The following is a 23,821-nucleotide window of genomic DNA, read 5'->3' as shown; positions in this document are numbered from 1 at the left end:
TATCTAATGCTGCTTGTGACATTCTGTCACCCCTCTACCCCCATATTATGGGTTATGTACCGCCACCCAGAAACTAGGACCAAGTAGGCTGCAAGCAAGAGTCCCCAGGCAGGAGCCTTGCAGACGAAATCCTCCCAAGACGAAAAGCAAAGCGCTGACCATGCAGAACGAGTCCGAGCAAGAGCCCACAGCCAAGGCCGCAATGTTGCAACCCACATGCCGCGCTCCCAGCGCCAAGTTTACACCTGCCAATGCCAAATGCTCCTCAGAGGCGAAATACAAATCTAATGCTCATAATTCTGCTCCAGCTACGGTCTCTCCACACACTTGTGGAGCCAAGCCAAACTGACAAGGTGCCAAGCTCACAAGACAGAAAGTCGCCAGGGTCCCACGTCTGGGACACAGTCTGCAACAACGAAGCGGCAAGTTGGACACCTACAGCGATGGGAAAGACATGAACACCAGACCTCAAGCAGACCTGTCCATTGCCCACCACAAACACATAGTTGCACATTGTTGCCAACGCCAGGTACACCGCGAGCTAGGAACGGCGATGGTCCCAGGCTTGGGGGCTCACGGGAGAACCAATCAGAATACAAGGGGCTCATCACTAATGCCATTACACTTAGCCAATCACCAAGTGTCCCCTTGTAACAATTTCGGTGTAGCAACTGTTAGGGACAGCCCAACTGTACCACCTGACCCGTCCTTATCCACTAACATTTCCCTCCATAGGCACCTATACTAACCCTACCACTTGGGGGACCAACCCGAAGTGGCATTTGGTTTTGTGACGATTCTTCCCAGGTGACGCAGGTAGCGCATCACACTGCTGTAAAAAGGGCCTGCGAGCCCCACTAACGACGAGAGCCTCTCAGGATGCATACGGTCTGAGCACATCCCTGCCGTTACTCTAATAAACAGCAATTACCTTGCTCTTGGGTGTGTCTCATACTCCTTTTGGGACGCGGGAGGAGTTGGGGCCTCTCGAGCCCCAGAGGTCCGCAGACGGCTCTGCCGGCCCCCAGGAAAATCACCCCGACACTGTGCTCATCTATGAAGGCTTACAATTGCGACTTAACTTCTACTTCCATCAATTTGCTTGGATATGGATGCAAAGAGGTAGGGCGATAATTTGCCAAATCACTGGGATCTAAAGAGGGTTTTTACATTATGGGTAAAACTGCAGCTATCTTTAACCGGTCAGAGTCCAGCACTGACTCGGAAGAGCTATTAATAATTTGAGAAAGATCTGACACAACCACTGGTTGAAACTTTATAATTATTTTGGCTGGGCAGGCTCCGTGCAGTGAACCAGTAGCACGGTGAGCTGTCAATCTCTGATGATATGGTGATGGAGATTGGATGAAAAGTAGTGAAAACTGAGTAGGAGACTGAACGACTGGCCAACTACATAGAGAGGCCAGACTATTGTTAGCTGAACAAGACACTTGACAATTCACATTGAATTTGATTTTTTTTTTTTTTTTATTTTTTTTTTAATTGTGTTACAATTTTTACAAAAATATGGCATGAGTAGTCTTCATACATCATACATCAAGCGTCCAGATTCCTTTTAATAAGCTTAGGCTTGAGGAAATTCCTCCTGCTCGAGCTTCAAGGATTTAAGGAAGAGTGTTACTCCTATAACACATCTGATATTATTCCCGTTCGTCAGGAGTGTCCAGAGGTTTTCCTCGTCGAGGGTGAGGTGGTTTTCCAGTGGATCTGCAAGGTATTTGTCTCTTTTTGTTTTGAGCCCGGAGCATTCCATTAGCAGGTGTTTTGTGCTTTCTATGGCGTTTGTAGATTGACAGAAGCGACAGGAACTCGATGGTACTTGGTTGCGAATTGCCAAAATTTCGTTGGTTTTTATTTGGTTCTGCTTGAATCTTAGAAACAGACGACTTAGGTTCTTGTCTGGAAACCTCAGTAGGTAGCCGCGCGTAGCATTTAGCTTCATTGGAGCAGTTGGTAGTTGTGCTGTGATGGAATACGACCAAGCCACTTCTTGGGTGTGAATCCAGTCTGCTTCTAAAAGTTTTTGCGACACTCGATTTGGATTGTGTATGAGTGTCTCAACAGGAAGATCCAATTCTTCCAACATTTTCCGGTTGAATTGTTCCCAATTTACAAGCGTCCGATTTTTTCCCTCGGAAAGTTCTTTCCGTATGAGGTCCAGTACTCTGGCTTCTGGATTGTTTATTACCTTACGGTATAACATCAGGGTGGCTCTCAGTTTTATTGCCAACAGTGAGGAAATACATAGCTCTCGTCTTATTAGTGCAATTGGAGTGGATTGGGCTAAACCAAGGACCCTTCGCCAAAAGAAAGCTTCCAATTTCTCCCAGATGGTGTTCGGAGCTAGCAGCATTGCGTCCATCCCATAGATTAGGGCCGGAACAACCTTGGCTTTGTAAAATCTCACAATAGGTACAATCGAAAAACGGCCGTGTTTCTTGTCCATGGCCTTAGCTTGGGCTGTGAGATTTTTTAGCTTTGCCCAGAGTGTTTCAAGCATAGTTTTTTCCTCTTTATCGTTACTGATTGTGATCCCAAGGTATTTAAAGGCTTCCACTCTTTCCAGCTTCCTTCCGTCACAATGCCAGGTAAACTTGGAATTCCACTTTAAGGATCTGCCCAGGATGAGCACTTTAGTCTTTGCAGTATTTAGGCGTAAGTTGTTTTCCGACATATATGTTACCATATTGTCCAATTGTCGTTGGAGGCCTATAGGAGTTAAATCCATCAGGATGATATCATCCGCGTACAGTAGTCGATCTATCTTCTCCCCTCTCATTGTTGGGGGAAAATGTCTGATCGTGAAGGTGGAATCTTCGTAATCGGCGATATAAGAGTTGTACAGCGATGGGGCCAAAGGACAGCCCTGCTTGACTCCTCGTGCTGTTTCGATTTCTTCCGAGAGTCGACCATCTGCACTCAAACGAACTCGGATTGATGTCCATTGGTGTAGAGCCTTGATTGGGTTTAGGATTGACTCCGGGCAACCTTTAGATTCCAATTTCACCCATAGGCGCTCCCTATCTACCTGGTCAAACGCTTGTACCAGGTCGATAAAAACGATATAGATTGGATTGCCACTTTGAAGGACCTTTCCCTTTAGGACACTCATGAGTAGAATGTTCGTTGAAGTTCCAGAGTTTCTGATGAAACCATTCTGGAATGGGTCCATTGCTTTTGACGAACGCGTCCACTCTTGGAACGCATCTAGGGCCAGGGACGCAAAAACTTTCCCCATTACGTCCAAGAGGGCGATGGGCCTGTATTGGTTCGGGTCGTCGGTCGCACCTCTCTTGTAGATAGGCACAATGTTGGCTTTTCGCCATGTTGGTGGTATTGCTCTTTTTCTGTTACAATTAGCGAAGAGCTCACTCATGATGTTGGCCCAGCACTCAGGATTTTTTTTCAGTTCTAGATTACTAATCCCGTCGGGTCCAGGAGCCCTCGAGTTGTTTAATTTCTTTAGTTTATCTAAGATAGACTCTTTATCATCAGGAATGGACCATGGGCTTGTCTTTTTGTGACGGTCGCTCTTAGAAATTTCAGTTACGTTCACTGCATTAATGGGTGCGAATAATTTTGAAAAATGGTCGATCCAGCGCGCCTCACCCACGTTGTTCTGGATACTCTCATTGATGTTCTTTTGTGTTCCTTTGATCAAGTTCCAGAACTCTTTAGGCTTCTTGCCACAGATGGTTGACAGCATTTGCTGAGAATCGTTCAGGTACAGCTGGTAACGGTGATTTTGAAGCCAGCTTCTGTAGTGCCGGTCCGATTTTAGCCACTTTTCGTAGTTCTCTGAGGATGGAGTTCTTTGTGCTAATCTTTTAAGTCTTCTGAGTTCCTTCCTTTTCACTACCAGATCTTTATTATAAGCATGGGGGTAAGATTGATCTTTTTTCACCACCGATGCTTTTGCTGGGTCCATTAGAAACCTGGTTAGTAAAGGTGTGTAGTCCAGGTCAAACTCTTTTCTTTTTGACGCTTTTGATCTTGGAATTTGAGAGCCAACAAATTGGGCTTCCAGTTCCCGTATACCCTTTTCAGATATTTTGACTCGCTTGCCTTTTTCTGTTGTCTCCAATGGCAGATTCTTCAGAGTCGTTTGGGGTTTGGTGGCCCATACTTCAGTCACCAAGAGATTATGGTCACTAAAAGTTGTTGGCCTTATTGTAAAGGAGCAGATCTCTGGCAAGATGTCTCTCGAGACGAATATATGGTCTATCGTTCCTTTTTGTTCGTCTCGTTGCCATGAGGGAGTTGCCAGATTTGCCTTATTTCGCTGCCAGTGCAGGTTGTGCATGTCTCGTTCGGCCATGATCTTGTCAAGAAAAATGCCTCTCTCCCGCGCGGGAGACTTCAGGTTTGGCGATGTAGAACGGTTGCCAATTCCTTCACATATGGCATTGAAATCCCCGCCTATAATGGTACTATGGTCGTTCCATATCTTCTGTGCTTCCTCAAGAGCGTTTTGAAGTTCATTAATGAAATCTTCGTTGGTTGTTACCTGGGGGTTCCAGTAGACGTTGACCAAAAGAATCAAACTTTCCTTTTGATTCAGTGTATGGGGTTTTCTTGTAAGAAGCAAGGCTTGTATCCAGTAAGGAGTTTTTAGTATTTTAAAAATTTCCAGGCCTGATCCTGCTTTGATGGCGGTAATGAGGCCTGCTGATGGTCTTCCCGATTCACCTTTTCTAGCACACGTGAATGCTATATCGTAGCCATCTAGTTGGGGTTTAGTAGTTAGCTAGGTCTCCTGGAGGCAGAGTGCGTCAAAATTTCCCAGATTAACGTCGGTTTCTCTTGTTAAATGTGCAAAGCCTCTCGTATTCCAACTGCCAAATCTTAGTGGATGTGGCGATGGAGTTTGTGTCTTCCGTACTTTTGGCTTTCCCAAGCACATAGAGATCTTCATTCCCCTCAATCGTTGCTAGTGGTTTTTTCGATTTGAAGCTTCAGCTCTGTGCCATGTCCAAGATTCCACTTCATTTGAACTAAGTCTACCATCATTGTTGGGAGACCGGTTATTACCATTAGATTGTAGGGGTCGTTTGTTTCGATGGGTGTTTTGTTCCCGGTGCGCGTCTTTTTGTGGAATTGTCTCGGGTCTTTTTCTCTCTTTTTGATTATCCACTCCAGTTCTTAGATTGGTTGGACTACGATTCATCCAACCTGGCTGTGCGTGAGGCATTTTGCTGATATATCTAGTGCTCATTTGCGGGGTGGCCTTTATATTTCTCTTGTCTCTTTCAGTTCGTGTGAATAAATCCTTTTTTACGTGAACCTGTTTGGGGTCAGATAGTTCAAATCCCATAGATAGTAGATTTTCGGATTCTCTCAATATGTGTCGTTTAGTATTTTCCGAGTGGAGATGTATATAAGAATAATCAGTTCTCCCGGTGGTACTTGGTTCTACTATCCACAGGTCTTTATTTTCAATCTGCTTTAGACTTGTGATTTGGGTCAAAATTTTTAAAATATTTGATCTGTTCATAGTTATATCCTCTTGCTTTGAGTTGATGTTTTTCAGTCTTAACATATGGGCGGTTAGGATTTGTTTTGCTGCTTTTTTCCGTTCTTGGTCTTGTTCTAATGTGCTTTCTCCTTTTTTTTTCTGGTTCACCTCAGTAATGTATTGGAGGTAAGAGTCTGAGGTCTTTTTTTTGTTATCGTGGCTAAGTTTACGAGCCTTTTTCCGCTCTCCTTTATCCGCCTGACCTCGAGTGTGAGCCGGAGTAGACCAGATTTTGTTTTCCTTCCATATGTTTGTGACGTGTCTACATCTCTCGTTTGATCTTTGTTCTTTCTGGATGTTAGGCCTTGAACTCGAAGTGGATGTGGAGTCAACTTTTTGCGGTCTTTGATTTTTCACTGTTACTTCTATTGGTGAATCAGGAATTTCGTACATAAAGACCTTGTGTGGTGGTTCATTTTTGGGAGAGTCCATGATCGCTCTGTGTACCTTTCTCTTTGACGATTTTGTTGGTTAATTTTCGGATCCTGTCTCATCCACGGTCACAAGACTCCCATCCGACTGCTCCAAAACCATAAGAACTGGCTCTTTTTCCTTTGCACGGTTAGATCGCTTTTCGCTCTCATCAGTAGTTCGAGTAGCTGTTTTCTTCACTGCTTTCTTTGCAAGACCGTTTTTCCTAACGGCAACCTTTAGCTGCTTCTGAGGTATTTGAGAAACCAAAGAAGTAGTTGGTCTATTCCCTTCCTTCTTCGAAGTTTGACTAACAATTGATTTTTGTTGCGAGAATATTCCAAATGTAAAGTTCTTTGGCTTTGCAGTGGTGTCTTTACTGGGGTTCCCCACTTTGTCCCCAGTCTGGATGTAGGAAAAGGGATTAGCTGTTTCTTGGTTTGCCCCCATCGTGACTGCTTCATTTTCCGTCACCATATGATTCTCTCCTTCGTCAAGAATAGCTATAATAGCGTCTAGTGGCTCACCGCCTTGTTCGATGTTGAAAGTGTTGGTGACTCTATCATCATGTGCCAATGACCCAGCCGTTTCGTCCTGTCTGATAGAGGGGGCTATCTGTTCTGTGTTGGGATTTTGTGATTGTTTGTTCTCTGGTTCCTCAACTGGCGGATGGGATCCATAGACAATACTGCAGCGACAGGTTTCAACCTGTCCTTTTTTTTGCGTGCTTCTTTCCATTTCAGGGTTTTGGGCCCCCGTAATGTAGCCTTCCAAGTATTGCAATTTAGATTGCATTACGGAAAGCATAGACATCTGGTCCCGAAGCGTGTCATTTATAGTCTCGTACATCTTTGTGAATGGCGCCATTGCTATCGTTACTGACGACATTAATGTTGATTGGTCCATACTTTGCTGCACGAGGTTTAATGAATGTGACTGTGACTGTTGAATTTCCTCGAGACTCCGCGTCACAGATCGTGCGCGATGTAGTAGAGTTGTTTTTCCCCTGTTGTTCCCATGTTCCTTTGGGGAGACAATTAGGCCTCGCTCAGCTGGAGGCAGCACTGCTCCGGCGTCCATCGCTAGCTTCTCATCTGCCTGTGGTCTCTTGTTCTTAGCGCTTTTTGGGTCCGTATCTCGTGGTTCTTTGGTGAAGCTGCCTTCTATAATTATGGTTTCATGTGAATATGTATTAGACTCTTGGGTCAAGATCTCTTCTTCAATTCTCTCCTTTTCTGTCCTTAGTTCAGCCTCCAGTGAGGCTTGGGAGCTTGTTTCAATGGTCTTTCCCGTTGATTCACTCAATTCAGTCATCTTCTTGTGATTATTAGAGTAGTGCCATCTTAGAGGAGTAAAGAACCCTCCATGTGCTTTGGCTGATAGACTGATCGGTGGATCTGGACTTGCCGTGGCCTCTGCTGTAAGGCACTCAGGTCTTAGTATATTTGTTTCTGCTTCACCTAGGCTCTCGAGGATTTCACAGTCTGACAGCTCATGACCTTGATTTAGATTTGGCTCCAGTTTCGTTCTAAAAAGTTCGTTCATGGCTGCCACTGTGCAGCCTTTGATGGGACCAACTTTTGGCCCCCGTTTCTTTTTTGGTAGAGCTTTCGGTCTTAGAGTCGTTCTACTTCTCACTTTGTTATAATTATGTCGGTGCGGTTTGCAGATCGTCGTTAGGGATATGATATCCAGGCTCTCGTTATCCGTTCCCGTTTTTTCTTGTTTCTTTTTCGATTGGGTTTTCATTTGGAAATAAGCAACGGTCGGTTTTACCAGGGTCTTAGATGCAGTACCCGATTCCGTGATGGTTTCAATATTCTCGGTATTTCCATCCACTGAATAATCGAAAACCGCCGGATTTCGGTGTGCAGTTTTACAATTGGATGCGTCTCTAGATTTTTCATTGGCCCCGGATTGCATCAGCCGGGGTTCCTTTAAATTGCACTCTTGATTTTCTGGTGCTGATGCAGTATGGATTTGCGCAGCACATAAAGTTTTCGTTGCAGGCCCCAACAGCTTAGACGTAGCATCTTGGTCATTGCCTCTAGTGTTTGGGTGTTCTGAAAACTCGTCGTCGGTGACCGCTGCCGTCCTTGGACATTGTCCCACATATGTCTCAGATTGATCTTTTTCTCCCTTGGGGCTATTGCGGTTCGCATCAGCAGCAGGCAATACATCGCAAGCTGTACGATTTCTAGCAATCTGGTTCTCCTCCCCCTCTCGGCACGCACGTGCGGATCGGGGGGGCGACATTGTTGGTACAATAATTCTTCTCCGCTGAGTCTCTGCTAGCGAGTTGCCTCTCAAGTCCATCAAAAGCGGAGGCCTGCCTTGTTCCATTTCCAGTGTGAGGCAGGGCGCTTCGTCGCAGGAGTTGTCCAGCAAGAGTCTCGCGGTCTTGGGTTTAGGTGTCTCTGGAGGCTCGACTTGATCAGAAGAAATAGTGCGCTTCGGCACCCGCTTGAGAGCAGTGCTCTTCTCTCCACGCTTCCGAGGAGGTCCTCTTCCAGGACAGGTCTCCTTCAGAGGTCTAAGCACCCGATGATTTGTTGCAGTCTCCACCTCCAGAGTCGAACAGGTAAGGGGAGGGGAAGGCGGTGGAAGGGTAAGGGAAGTGGATAGGGTAACGGGGAAACAGGTTTCGTGAAGGGGAGACTTTTCCAACATGGGAAGCGGGGAGAGTGGGCGGGCAGCGGGGAGCGCTAGAAAGTCACAGGCTGAAGGATCCTTTACGGGACCCTCCGCTCCCCGCAAGTGATAGGTAGGGGGTGGCGTACCTGATTGAGGTGACTCCACCATTGTAGCTGGCTGGTCGTTCACAATGGTCGTTGCAAGTGTAGTCCTCTCCGGCTCACCTGTACACAAATGTGTATCCATATCGATGGTTTTTCCCTTAGTCCACGCTCAGACCGCGGTCTGCCGCTGTCTGCAACCTCACTCTGCTGCTCACTCCGCGGCCGCTCCGCGGGTGGGAGGCCCCTTTGTAGACAGGTATGCTGGGAAAAGTGGAGAAACAGCAGAAAGACTCCGGTCTGCCGCTGTCTGCAACCTCACTCTGCTGCTCACTTGAATTTGATTAATTTTATCAAAGAAAATGGAACCAAAATATTAAATGCTGATGTCCACTGAAGCTCTGAGAGACCGTTAAACAATTTCTGAGCAACATTAGAAGTGGTAAAGTTGCGACCAGAGTAAAAGAAATGTTTAGTCTGGAGAAGCATTTTTTGTAGTTGTGCAGTTGTATTTGATAACCAATTTTGAATCCAGGTTCATAATCTTTCTTTCAGCTACGTTCCAGTTGTCTTAGTTTATTCCTCTCAGTTTTAACTGCCAATGAAAACCAAGGTTTATTTTTCTTATAGTTTACTTTAGGAAATCTAACTAAGCTGGAAGTTAACCACTGAACACCTGTCAATACCTTTTGATAAAATGTTTCTAAAAGTAGGTAACTTTACAAAGGTGTCATTATTTATATGTGTACATTTAAAGCAGTTTTGCACGTCCATACATGTGTTTGGGTCTTCCGTCATTAAATAGCGACATGGACACACATGAACACATGGTGTGGTCCTGTGAACCCACATTCACACGAAAGTAGATAAGCATACTGTTTAAGGGAACTCCTGTTCAAGTACTTGCTTGATCCATTGACTCTCTTCACTGAACCAGCAGGGATCACCATTTTCCCACCCACTCTGTCTCCCATTTCTATAATACATGTATTACATTCAAGGACTTGCTATCACTTTAGATGTTAATTTAATGTGCTTGCCAATTATAAACACATCTAAATCAATATGGACATTTAAGTGCATGCCTTTAAGGAATCTCTGAAAGGTGTTAAGTGACTTGTGGGAAACAGCTGTGAAACATGGCAAATTCCTCTCCCGTGGTAATGAGTTTGTTGCTTTGGGATAGGCATTGGCTATAGGTTTTACTTTGGAATTAATGTTCATACTTCTAGTCCATGTACAGACAAGTGGGAGGAGTCACGGGCCAAAGTTGATCAGCTGTTTCTCCCTTCTTGGGTGTGTGGGTATTATTTTTAGGCAGGATGGTTCATGCCTTTGCTCAAAAGTTGCTGTGCTCCGGTTTGAGACACAGCAAACCCACCTGTAAGGGAACAGCCCGAGAAGTCTGAAATATGATGGTTTCTTCAAAGTAAATACAATTACTGTGCATATTCAAGAATACAATGTGCTGAAGGCCCTTAAAACCAAGGAAGTATGCTTACTTCGTTCAGACAATTTCTAGCATCATCTGCCACCAACAGTATAAGAGCTCTCACTATAACTTCCGATCGCATTTTCTTTTCACCTTTTTTGTTTAACTACACATATTATTAGGTACAAACACAGGCACCACATGGCAAGTTCTACTGATGCTTCCACAAAGTTCTAAGCATACCTAAGCAGAAAGGATAAGTAGCCAGTCACAGATGTCATGTCATCATGTCATTTGCTATTTCAAATATTTGCCTTACCTTTATTTAATATTGTGCAAGTACAGTGCCCATAAGCTCTACAAAAATGCAGAAATAAATACATATGACTAATATGCACAAAAAAAGACTTACCAATTCTTGCCAAAATGACTCCGGAGAACAGAAGTGTAATTGAAATGTAGGATTCAGGGTGATCGCCTGTGCCCACATTTTCAAAAAGCACAGTATTGTTTGTCCAGTGGATTGAGGATCGATCTGAGAGTATTGGTTGGTTGATGCTGCCCTGAGATGGGTAGAAATGCATCTGGTTCATCTGCTGGTTCTCACTGTTTGAGGACAGGTTCTTGCTGCTTTTGAGAACAGAGAAAATGCCCAAGTCAAAAGGGCTCCCGGGGGCAAAGACAGAAAAAACACACAGCATGAGGCAGCTGACATGGAGGCAGCTGGATATGATCCCGTTGACGACCAAGCCATACCTCTTCCTCAACTTGGTAAAGAGGAAAGTGCCCATTAGTCCTGAGATGGCTGAGATGGCCATGAGAATGCTGAGGAGCGAGCCACTTATCCCCTGGGTGTAGGCATAGCCTGTAGTAATGCAATCAAAGCCAAGGACCGTGGTGTACAAGAATGCGAGTCCCAACCCGGACAAAAATACAGATTGTCTGTAATATGCTTTCCAGCCATCCCGGCAGGTGCGCAGCATCCTGTGGACATTCCGTAGGCAAACTGGAAGTTTAGCGTTGGATTTTGGTTGTCGATCATTACAAGAAACACCAGGCTCCGACTGCATTTGCAGATTAGTGTCTGGCTCCCCTGATTTGGTGTTTTTTCCCGGCGTACTGATAAATTCATCAACAGGTGAGCAAATGGGAAGATCGCCTGCAAAGGTAAATATAAAATATGTACACAATGTTAAGATACCAGCTCCGTATGCAGTCAGCCTATCCAAACAAATGGCATTTTTCCATCGGGAAGTTACCACTCCCAGCATTGACTAGTGCAAATGTTAAGCATTTGAATATACAGTGATAGGTAAAACTTACATTTAAGGACATGGAGTACCAGTCACATTTATAGAGGATACACTTAGCAGAAAACCTTCTAAACTATCAGGGTCACCCCCTAGCCCGCCACACTGTGCTCTCTTCCTGTGGGCCACAAAGACAAGGAAATCCATTCCCAAGATTTCTGCCTGGGAATCCCAAGGCATCAAGGTCTTTCAAATAGAGATAAATGGGTGGCACCACTATCCCTGAGGTAGTCGGCAGGGACTATGCTGCTCGGTGCAGGGATTGACAGAGTCACGGCAGAGCAAATGCACAGGTAGAGAGATACGACTGCATGTCTGTCGATAGCTCTGCTTGCTTCGCCTTACAAATGGGCGTAAGGTGCGAAGTCTCTTCTCACAAGGGTTAAAACAGTAGATAATGTGTGCAGTGAAAATGACAAAATAAAAACATGTCTTTTGGCAAAACAAATGATGGTAGATAACAAGTTACACCATGAACGTGTGTGTAATCAGTGTTGCGAACACCTAGGGAACAAATCTCAACCAGATTGAAATATTTCCTAGTTTGTAAAGTTAAAAAACATTCAGATATACAAACTTCAAGCAAATTATTACACGGCCACGCTAGCGGCCGTGTAGTTATGGTTAAGTTGCTGTTTCCATAGGAAGAGCACTTTTTGGGCGGCTTATAACTCCGCTCCCCCTGGACGAATCCTCACCAAACTTTGCAAAAAAAAGTATATGGTCCACTCTGAATTTGGTGAGGTTTGGTCCAGGGGGGGAAACATATAGGGGGGTCCCAAAACGTCTTTTTTCCCATAGTGTGAATGGGGGGAAAACTTTGCACACGGCTATAGGCCAAACCGCTGGACGGATTTTCACCAAATTTGCGGCAGGGGGAGGGGCTTGGTCCCGAAAGCGCACTGTTGTAAATTTGGTGACAATCCGTCCAGTAGTTTCCTTTAAAACAACCAAAGAAAATGTCTAAAAAAATTAGTTATATCTATGTCCGCTCAGCGGTCACACTTCCCTGTTCGCTCCGCGGACAAGATACCCATTGGCCGGGGGGATAGCGTCATGACCGCGGACATGCAACGTCTTCGCTGATTGGCTACAGCGGGCCGTGATGTGCGTCTGAATGTGTGGATGCGCCCGACATCTTGGATCCGAAGACAGCGCGGTCGCAACCAGAGGCGAAATGCTGTTTTGGAAAATGTTTTGCTCTGCTACAGTGAGTGGGGAGGATTACAGAGTAAGAAATGGGTTAAATACTGTACTTGTTTGGACGGTAGGTGTTAATGATGTATTGGCCATGCGAAATGGTGTTTGGGAAAATGTTGTGATCTTCTATAGTGATTGGGGAGGTTTAGAGAGCAAGAGATGGACGAAATGCTGTGCTTGTTTGGGCGGCAACTGGTAGTGATGTATTCTCCATTGCTGCCTTGTTCAGGATATTTGTACGTCCAGAAAATGAGGGGTGTAATAAGCATAGTATTTCAGTACGTACTGTGTGCAGGCACCTTGAAAATGATCGAAGGACACGTGTGGTGTTAGTGACCATTGACATTGCGTTCCTGTCGTTATTACATTACATTTTCCTATGGGTCTCTTATTGATTAGTACGGCACCATGGTTGCAGTTATGGTTAAATTGCTGTTTCCATAGGAAGAGCACTTTTTGGGCGGCTTATAACTCTGCTCCCCCTGGACGAATCCTCACCAAACGTTGCAAAAAAAGTATATGGTCCACTCTGAATTCTTTTTGCAAAGTTTGGTGAGGTTTGGTGCATGGGGGGAAAACTTATAGGAGGGGTCCCAAAATGTCTTTTTTTCCCATAGAGTGAATGGTTACATGTGTTAGTGACTATTGACATTGCGTTCATGTCGTTATTACATTACATTTCCCTATGGGTCTCTTATTGATTGGTACGGTACCATGGTTGTGACATGCTGCCGTGGTCGTGGGCAGGGTCTAGAGTCTTGGATGCATGGCCACAGGCCATAGGCCGAAGGCCATACTTCCAAAACTGTAAGCCCTGGCCACAACCACCGCAGCATGTCCCAAACATAGATACACCTGTAGTATTGATTATGGATTATATGGTTGTGGGGAGTGTGTGCTGTGTTGGGTGCTTGGCTGAAGGCCATGCTCCCAAAAACAAAGTTATAAGGGCTGGAGGTATAAGCCCGTGCACACCAAAACATTGCAATATCTATGGACATACAGCTAGGCATGCAGTCTGTGGCGAGATGAGGTGAAGCATACCACTCCTATCAATACACCCCTACCACTGTACATCACTGAGGTGGTTGTGGGCAGGATGTAGAGTTTTGGCTGCAGGGTGTAGGCGATATACAATACTTATAAAACCCACGGCCCTGTCCAGAACCACCACATCATATTACAGCAATGTATACACCTGTAGTATAGGCTAGCATGTTAGATGGTTCTGGGGAGGGTGTACAGTGTTGGATGCATGGCTGAAGGCCAAGAACCCAGAAAAGACCTTATCAGCAGTGCAGTTATAAGGCAATGTACATGTATACCTTCAAAGGTTTGTGCGCACATATCCACATGTGTAGGGCCAGCCCACAACCACTGCAGCATATCAGACAAGCACTTTAGTGGCTGTGTTGTTATGGTGCAGTTGCTGGCCCCCCTATCTTTTATTCATGTTTTAGTGTACACGCATATCGCCAGAAACTCATGTAAAAGAAGACAGCATTGGACTGGTCCACTAGATGTAATAGTATTTCAGAAGGACAGTTTGAGGGGGCCACAATGGGATGTTGAAGCACAAACTGAAAAAGTGCAGTTTTGTTGTCACCAAAGTGATACGTTTAAATGCAAGCTTCTGCTCACTGTACCACAACCAATTACGGCGTGAGTTACAATGTTTTTTATATTAAATTGCGGTCAAACTGGCGTAGTTAGTTTACAAAACTAAGGCCACCATCTGCAGTGTTTGCAGGAAACAGCACTTCTGGAGGTGTATGGGAGTAGCAGTTCTCATAATTGGATTGCAATATGGTGCTTCAAAGAAAGAATGTATTTGGTTTCTCAGTGAAGGCCAGATGAGTTGCTTTTTCGTTTGACCACTCAATACGCCCGCGTATCCGAGTGAATGTATAAGGGGCAATTGTTTTTTTTACCTTGACTGAAAGGGAAAGTTACTAGCAATTCACGGAATGAAAGGGACAAAAAAAATAGCAATTGATAAGGTTGTGTTTTAAAAAGTTTGTAGGGGACTTGCAATATCAGTATACGAAGACTCTTCGATGCGAACACATTGGCGTATGACTTGCACAAACAGAATGGAGGCAGTGAATATTATGTAAGTTTACTTTTGCACACTGTACAGCGAACCACGCTTTATTGTACCATTACTGCACATCTAATTGTGCTAATGTACCTGCCGTATTACCTTTATGCACTGTTACATTTTTCCTGTAACGTTGCAGAGTGCCCTGGTTGCATGTTAGTAGCTTATGAGTGCACTCATCCATTTTTAGCATTATTATTTTTTATTTGAAACAGTAACTTTGTCCACATAGCTTTGGGTGTAACTTTGCATGTTTTTTTGGTATTCTTTGAAATCAGGAGACGTAATTTTTTTTTAAATTGTCCTTTATATTTAATTTCATAAACCATTTATCCTCTTCCTGTGTACTTGCTATTTGTTTTACTCTTACAGCTAGGGTGGCCAACTGTCCTGGATTTCGGGGGATTGTCCCGCAATTAGGTGCTCCGTCTTGCGCTTTGCAGAGTGGCTGTGCGGGACGCAGGTTGTGCCGACTTGCGTCGGACCAACCTGCCTCCAGCAAAGCCACTCTGCAAACTGAAGGGGCCATGTACTCAGCACGCCTGCTGCTTTTTTTGTCCGCTGGCTCTGCAGCCTTGGCTCCTTTTGAGCCTACAGTTGGAACTGCAACGCTATGACACCCCGCTTCATTGAAATGGTAATGATTTGTTCCTGGGGTCGTGATGGGCATGTTTGCAGTTAAAAAAATGTGATCATTACCTCCCAAGGACAAACCATTTTCATTTCAATTAAGCCAGGAAATAAGTGTATTATATGGTCTGGCAATTCTCCCCTCAAAATCTGTCCTATGGCTTGACAAGATCGAGGGCAGAATACTGTGCAGTATCATCAATGTACCATCATCTTTCCCAGTCGCAGCCCTGAGATTGGAATATGGGCTCACCTCTCCGTAGGCTACCTGGCTTTTCCAAAGGTTGCTATTGTACTGCAAATTAACATCACCTTATGTAAACTCCAACCCTGTAATGCAACTGCTAGGAAAACATTATGTGGAGATAAAGGGAAAAAATAATACGTTCATAGATGAATTGAGGAAATCCTTGGTAGCTAGCACTAACGATCTGAATATACTGTGATCATACTTCACTGTTGCTCCCTATATAGAGAATACACTTAAGAAAAAGATCAAGATATGGGACAGGATCCAGGGTATTGACTATCTTTCCAGGAAACGAAGATATAATGAGTATTTGCACCAAGCGTTCAACTCTAACTGCCCAAGCGTGTATCTCAGATAAACATGCTCAGAAGATCTGAGGCACTTCATACTGTATCGCAGGCTAAATATCTTGCCAACCAGAGAATATCATGGTTCCTGGTAAGGCATTCCACTGGCAGACCGACTATGCAGATGGTGTCAATCTGGAACTGAGACTTACAGGCTTACACAAGAGAGTATAGCTCACTAGTAAACAGGCTCGAGAACATAGAATTGGAACAATTCTGGGCAACCTTATTTAGAGTAAACTCTGTGGTCATAACTGCTGCAGCACACAATGTTTGGAAGGTGGCATTGAAATTACTGGCACAAAGGCACCAGAATGATGGATAGATTGTGTTTTACATTTTTAACTGATTTAGTTTTTATTGTTATCTTCATGTTATGGCGAATTTTAGTACTTAAAGTTTTCCTTTCTTCTTTTTTAACAATTTTCTAAATGTTTTGTAATTATTTTCATGCTTACGGTTTGTAAAAACTAACCAGATGTACAATAAAAAAAAAAAATAGACCAACAAAAGGTACGCCAGCTGCAAGACTTTATAATGCAAAGCAATTCTTCATGCATACATGTGAAGGTTTTCCTATCGGTGCTCACCTCAACGCTCACAAATCCATACTTTTCACACTGCCAGAGTTTTCCCGCGATTTATCCTGAGTTCAAAATAATGGGCATTGCCAATATGAATTCAGCATATTGCCACAGTGCATGCCACCACAGAAATAAACATTTAATTTGTGGTTCTTTCAGTTCCTCTCAAACACGACTTGCCTTGCATGTTGATGTGTTCCAGTTGCTTTTCTATATAGTGCTCCCCTATAGAAGGAGAGGCCTTCACAGCCAGCTGAGGCACCATTTGATAGACCCTGGCCAGAAATATAAACTCTACGAGAAGCGAGATCACGTTCCATCCGAGAATGAACCCACAGCCAATGACGTTGGAGGCCCAGGTCATGACCTGACCGACGGACAGAGGGGCAAAGATATTGATGACTTGGTCCATTCTTCTCACCGTCGCATTCATCCCTAGGGTTTAAAGACAAAGAAGGCTTAAAGGAAGCACAGTCTCTGAAATGCAAATGTATAAAGCACTGAGCAATATACCTACCAAAAGGCACACCTTTTGATATGCTCATTTATCCTTTACATTTGTAGAAAACTGTCAGAAATTTTACAAACAGTACAATGGATTTTGTTAAGCAATTATTTGGAAAAATGCACTCTAAAATGAATCGACAAAAAACACACTGTTTAAAATGAGTGTGAGAACAATGCATTTTCGTTTCTAATGTTTGTGGTGAGCCCTGTGATAAGGCCTTAAGCTTCGAAAGCTAGCAGTTCATTCATTGGTAAAATAGATAGTCTCATGCTCAATGAAAGATCTTCTAGAGCAGGAGTATAACAATGCTTTAGAACAAAACCCAGAGTTGATGTGTTTACAAATGTTTACGATAATGTTCATTCTTTTGGCTGCATATGTACATCATTGGTGGGCATTGCATGCACTTGTGGAAACTACAATGGTTATTAGGTGTCTACAATTTTTGTTTACTACAAGGTAAGTGTCCTAAATCATTAAGGGCCTCATCACAAGTCTGGCGGTAATCTGGCGAAATTTCCACCGAGCGGAAATAGCGTCACCACCGGGTCATGTGGTGGAATTAGCGCTGCATCACAACCTGGCATGAACACGCCTCTGACTTTGGTGGAATCACAAATTAGCACCCAGCGGAAACTGCACCAAAATAAGGGTTACTGCCAACAAACTGGGGCTAATAGCGCTACCACCGATGATACAAGCGCTATTAACACTGGCAGAAATTGCATCATTGCTGGAATGGGAAGCATTGCGGTCAGCCTACAATCCCATTATAAATGATCCTCCAACTAAAGAAACTAGAGTCTGTGTACTCCCACTCATAGATGCCAGCTCAACAAGCACATAAACACAGCTCACATTCATGAAGAAGTTGGAGAAAGTAACATCTATTGTCACCCCAGAATCAAAAACACTTGTAACATTGGATCTTGGACTTTACAAGCCTGTTTTAAAATTAGCTATGGCTAAAAAAAGACTTATCAAAGACCTGGATGCTTAGAGCAGGTGAGCTACATATAATAATGGCAATGCTTCAAGCTATTGGTTCTTTCCTGGATGGTACAGACATTGAGGACCCTTTAACTGTACTTTACGATGCAAATGTTGTGTCAAAGATTCTATCAGGGAAGTGCGTAGGGAGAGCAGTTGAAGCACACACGTCATTCAGGCTTGCACTTTTCAAATGCATCATTAATGGATTCTACAAAGAGCATGCTGAAATCAAGGAAAGAATAGAACCTGAGCTTAAGAAGTTACTTAGAAGTTTACAAGTGGATGATTCCCAAGAAACAAAACCATTCCATAGTTATGTTGTGACAATTCTGACAAACGTAAAGGTGATGGCCAAAATAGAAGCATGTGAGTCTAAAGAATCTCAAGAAAAACCGACACTCAGAGCTGCTCTTCAGTACATTCATATGGTGGACACAATGCTTTTATTTATCAAATCTGTCCGAACTGCAAACTGGGATTTACACCTTGCATCACTTGAATAGCTTGTTAAGTACTTTTTCCCCCCTCAATTTGATAAACTATGCAAGTATGATAGCATAGTACTGAGTAGAATTGAAACAGCTTGAAAGCAAACACCTGGACTTGTGGAGTGAGTTTTAGAAGGCCAATAGGGTAGTAAGCAAGAAATAAGTACCCTGGCTTTAGGTTCAGATGAAGCTCTGGCACATCAAAACAGGGCAATGAAAGTACTTTGTGGTGTGGTTAATATTACTGAAAAGATACCGGCTGTGTCATGATTCTTATGAGCTTCCCCTGAGCTGTCAAGGATGTCTACAGAAGCAAAATAAAATAGTAGGATTCACAGATTACAAACACTCCAAACATCACCACCTAACAGCATCAAAGCAACACGCCAAACGGTAGATGTTCAACAGATCTACAACTCAATCATGACATTGACTAATCCTGTGAATTATGATGGAAAGAATCTCATCAACATGCTTGAGTAATTAAGAATTCTCTGCTGTTACTCTTTCAATGTTCAACTTAGATGGTACAATGATTGTAGCTGCAAACAAATGCAAGCTGATGAAGGTACTGGAAGAGGAACAACATAAGAGATTTCTAACAACACGACAGAAGTCTCTTCATTTGTTACTGAGGACAGATAATCTGTACCAGAGTAAACTGAATCAGCAGCTGTCCTTGATGGAATGACAGAATTGCAAGCACTGCAGAAACCGTCATATGTGAAGACATGTCATGACCTTGTAATTGAACTGAACAAGAAAACAGAACCTTATCTGCTCATGTACGATGGAATCATTTAGTATTTGATACCTACCTAGAAAATTCACTCAAGAACTCCATGCGAAGGAAAAGAGCAGCAAAAGCAACACCTGTTGAGCACAATATCACAGATTCTACAAATATTGAAACATTTTCCATGAGAACACTCCTATTACATTCTAAAACTAAAGAGGAGTTAACAGCTTACTAAGATGCTGGAAATGCATTGGAGGGACATGGCATCCATGTCCTTGTCCTGTACTCCTTTTATCATGAGTGTTCTGTGTTATTTTCTGCACAGGAGTCCATGTGGGACTCCTGGCAGTGCAGCTCTTCCTCTTTTTGGTTTGGTGAACAGACCCTTGGGATACCCTTATGGCACCCATGGGTGGGGGTACAACCCTGTACCCCTAGTGCATGTTTCGGGGCATCTCTGGGCGTCCCACAGAGCAGGGTATGGGCTGTTGGCAGCTCCATGCCGAATTTGACAGGTGCTCTGAGTATCCTCCATTTTGGGATATCCAGGCCCTGCCATTGTTATCAGTTGATTCATGATAGGAGACAAGATGGCCCCTGTGGCCTCTTGCTTTCTATTGCCTGTTACCTTGTTTTCCCAAAGACCTGGGAAGCCCTGACTCTGTCCCTTCCACTGACTGGCTGTTGGGTGGAAGTTCCATATATGGTATTGGGGGAAGTCCAGGCCAGACTGGCTGGAGCCTTCCCAGTGACTGTATGTTGTGGGTAAACCCACCTGGGTGAATGGAGTGCATGCCCATTATGCATTTCATGTTATGGGTGTCTAGTGTCCGGCGTGGAACACAATGACTGAGACAGCCCTGCCCGAAACTGGTATGAATGCAGTGTGGAGTGCTGAATGGCAGAGTGCTTGTCCCAATCCACATTCCTTGTTGTGAGTGTCTGGAAGGAGAATAATGGCCTGAATGCACTGTGAGTCTGACTGGCTGCCTGCTGAATGCCCTTCTGAATGATTGGTTGCCTGAGTGTGACCCAGCAGAGTGAAAGAGAGACCAAACAGTATATCTGGGGACCTCTCACTGATGGAAATTGTTCAGAAGCTGAAGTCGAAATTTGATGCTTACTCTCGAAACCAAGCCGGAAGAAGAAAGTTAACTGATATTTCTCTTCAACGCAATCTAAAAGCTGCTGTGCCTTCAAGGAGACCTCTGCCCGAGCTACGAGGGACTATCGTGCACTAGCTAACCTTCACCAAGGCTCCCTAGACGTCAGCCTTCGAAAGACTGTCAACCAGAGACAGGGACCACCGAGGAAACTGAAGAGGAGCACCTGGACATTCCATCCAACGTCGTCGACCAGGGTTCGGAGGATCGCCGTAACCACTGTAAGCCCGTCGAAGCTGTGTTGCCCAGAAGCGGGGACAGCTTGACGCCTTGCTGCCGATGACTGGAGCTGCCTCATCTCCGCAGAACGTCCATGACCGATCGTCGATGAGCATTGCAAAGACCGAAGCTGCTGCCTCAACACCATTGTTCACCTTTTCTTCGAGGGATCTCGATGATCCGTGGCTCCTGCCTTAAAGGGAGTTCACTCAAGAAGGATCTGTTGACGACCCGACGTCGAACTCTGCTAAACCAGGTACATTGGGGCAGTGGAACATTTGTAGAGGGGAATCAGACTATAGTGAACAATATATGGATTGGGCTTGTTAAATTGCATTATTTACAGGTTGCCCAGGTGATGGTATCCTCACACAGAACTGTGTCTAGGTTACGGGGCAGCTAGTATTCTGCCAATTGTTTAACCAACTTGTTTTCCTTCCAAGGTCTATTGTTGGTTCGCTTTATTAATTGATTTGCCATTTTGAACTGTCTACATTTGATGCATTTTAATGGAATCAAAAAAGTAATTGTGGTACCACATAGAGACTGTATATTGTTATCATTATAGAATTGCCTGAGCACAAAGTGTGTTATTGTATGTGTACATAATCAAAGCCTTATTTATATAAAGAACTGTGTTATCACTAACAAAGTGTGTGGACATTTCTTTGTGGGTGCTTGGGAACTACACTGTACTTAGGACCCGCCTGCATCACCTCCTGAGAGCTTAATCCTTGTTTGCTCCTCCATAGCTACCAAATATAGAACCTTGGTTGGGGTGCTCTGCTCTGTGCTTCTACTCTGCCATGTAGAGGGCAAGAGTACAAATACCCCCTCCAGTCTTTACAGAGACCAGTTATGCAGTGCACTAACATGGCATTCACTCCAAACTAAATTCACTGGTTCATTTGAGGGATCCAACCTCAGCCATGTGCAGGCATAAAAAGGGTGCAGGGCTGAAATCTAGTGTGGGAGCCAGGAGTAAAGAGATTGTGGTAGAGACTAGTGTGTGGTAGTGCAGCCTGAGGGAAAGGTGGCGAGAAAGGAGAATATAGGTGGAGACAGGAGAGTCAAGAGCAGAGGTGAACAAGGGAGAGTCAAGAGCATGTAATGGAGGGAGAGTCAAGAAAGGAAATGAAGGGAGGAGAGTCAAAAACAGATACAAAGGTGGGAAACCGAAGAGCAGAGATGAATGAGGGAGAGTTAAGAGCGAAGTTGGGAAAAATAGAAAGGAAATCAGAGGTGAAGGGGAGAGTGAAATATGAAGTTGGGAGAGAGAAATGAGATACCAAAGGTGAAGGAAAGAGGGGGAGAAGTATAGAGCAATGGGGAAGGAGGAGCTTAGAGTGTGGCAGAACAATGAAGCAGGAATGAAGATAGTAAACAAGGAGAGGGTAGAGGATGCGAGGAGCAGAAAGGCAGAAGGGAGAACAGAGAAGGGTGAACCCACAAAAGGTGGCAGAAGGCGAAAGGGCCGTTCAAGAACTATGTTCCTGTAGAGACTCCCAAACCTGTGAGGAGCAAACCTAAGGGATGCACTGACAGTTTGGGAAAGAGGATTAAACCTAAAAACCGCAGGACCCAACTTGTGCTTAAGAGTGTAACACTAGACCCGTGTACAGATTCCTAAGTGCACCATAATTGGTGATGTCAGCTATTAGCCAAGATGAAGAGACCCCTCACTCCATCCTGATGACTCCAATGAAATACAAGAATTACTTTACATAGGTCCTAGCAGTGGGGGGCACTCAAACCCCAGAGACTGTGAGGGACTCCTTTACCCACTAAAAAGGCAGAGATTTTTAAGGGGGAAAGGAAAGGCCATGGTCCTATGAAAAGCCTGCCCAACCTGTATTTTATTTAGAGAACTCCCACTCTGTGAACTCTGTTACAGCTAACCCTTTGTTTTCTTTTGTTTTGAATAAAAGATGTAAACCTTATACCTTGGCTTTGAGCTGTCTGTTAATCCCCCAGCCATGGTACATCATGTCAGAAGTGGGGTCAACAAGGCCGAACCAAGGTGCCCATTATCCACACACCCTCCTTCCCTGAATGTGGTCAGACTCGCTGACCAAGCTAAACCACAGCAGAGATCCAGGTCATGGGCCGTTGTGCATATAACCTTTATAGTAATGTGGGCAGAGTTGTTGCTGCCGGGAAAGGAAGTTGATCTCCACAGGGCTGCAAATCCAACTGTGTGGGGAAACCTATGGACATATCGTTCCTATGTCAGGACTAGCTGCCAGTCCAAGCATTGAGGTTGGAGCTGGTGTTATAGAAAGGGATTATAGTGGGGAGGAAGTGGTTCTCCGGATAAATCACTTTTCTGGCACTTCTCCGGTCCATGTGTGGGATCCCACCACGCAACTCATTTTTCAAGGTTGTCTTTCTCCCAGAAAGTATGGAAGCAAAAGGATAGAGTGAGTGAAACCCAGAGATAGGTTTGGCTCCACCCATTCACCTATACCTACATGAACAGCTGTGGAGTTTCCCTTGTGTCCAGAATTTTTGGTGATTCAACACAACATTACCTAACTGTGGAATGCCTTCGATCAGATGATCTCAGTGGAGGAAATGGCAGACAAGCAAGCGTCATTCTTTGCCAAGAGAAGGTGTCTGTTGTATATGGTTGAGAACAATGTGTAGGTGGATGAAACCACCTCTTACCAACTATTAGTCCCCCATCCCTTTCAGGAAATCAGTATTGGAAATGGCCCACTCCCATCTGATGGCTGGCCACCGCGGCCTAGCTTAAATACAGGAAAATATGCTTAGTCAATCCTTTTAGCAAGGGATATTCCAACAAAACAAGCACCTTTTGTAACACCTGTCATATCTATCAAAAGACTTGCAGGGTCGGTGTAGGTCAAGCCCCTTTCCAGCTGCTGGTGATTATTGTAGTCACCTTTCTCCTCCAGGATAGGGATGGCCCCAAAACTGCCTGCCACCCTATAATGCTGGAAAACAATGCATAATGGTTGCCATGAAAGAATGACACCACACAACATATACTCAAGCACCTTGTACCTTTCTTTTCCAGAGTGTCCCGCCGATGTATATTCAAGGCGAGGTGATGGACCAGGTCCTGCTACTGCACCCAACCTCTGAAAACTAGTTGCAATGGCAGTATCAAGGACCCTGTCTGGTCACAGAAGTCATTAGCATCCTCAAGTAC

At 44.4% G+C, this 23,821-nt stretch overlaps 1 protein-coding gene across 1 annotated transcript in view; it reads right to left on the bottom strand.

Annotated features, from left to right (window-relative positions):
• The window catches only part of LOC138568827 (ferroportin-like), a 467,510-nt gene that overhangs the window by 26,267 nt on the left and 417,422 nt on the right, over positions 1 to 23,821 (bottom strand). The window contains exons 8-9 of the mRNA XM_069646598.1: positions 16,717 to 16,971; positions 10,527 to 11,273 (exon numbers count right to left, since the gene is read on the bottom strand). Of these exons, the coding sequence (XP_069502699.1) occupies positions 10,527 to 11,273; positions 16,717 to 16,971 (1,002 nt within the window). The remainder of the gene's footprint in view (positions 1 to 10,526; positions 11,274 to 16,716; positions 16,972 to 23,821) is intronic.

This window comes from Ambystoma mexicanum, chromosome 2q, assembly GCF_040938575.1.
Source record: "Ambystoma mexicanum isolate Mex_15411 chromosome 2q, UKY_AmexF1_1, whole genome shotgun sequence".
NCBI lineage: Eukaryota > Metazoa > Chordata > Amphibia > Caudata > Ambystomatidae > Ambystoma > Ambystoma mexicanum.
This window is presented reverse-complemented; position numbering and strand designations above follow the sequence as displayed.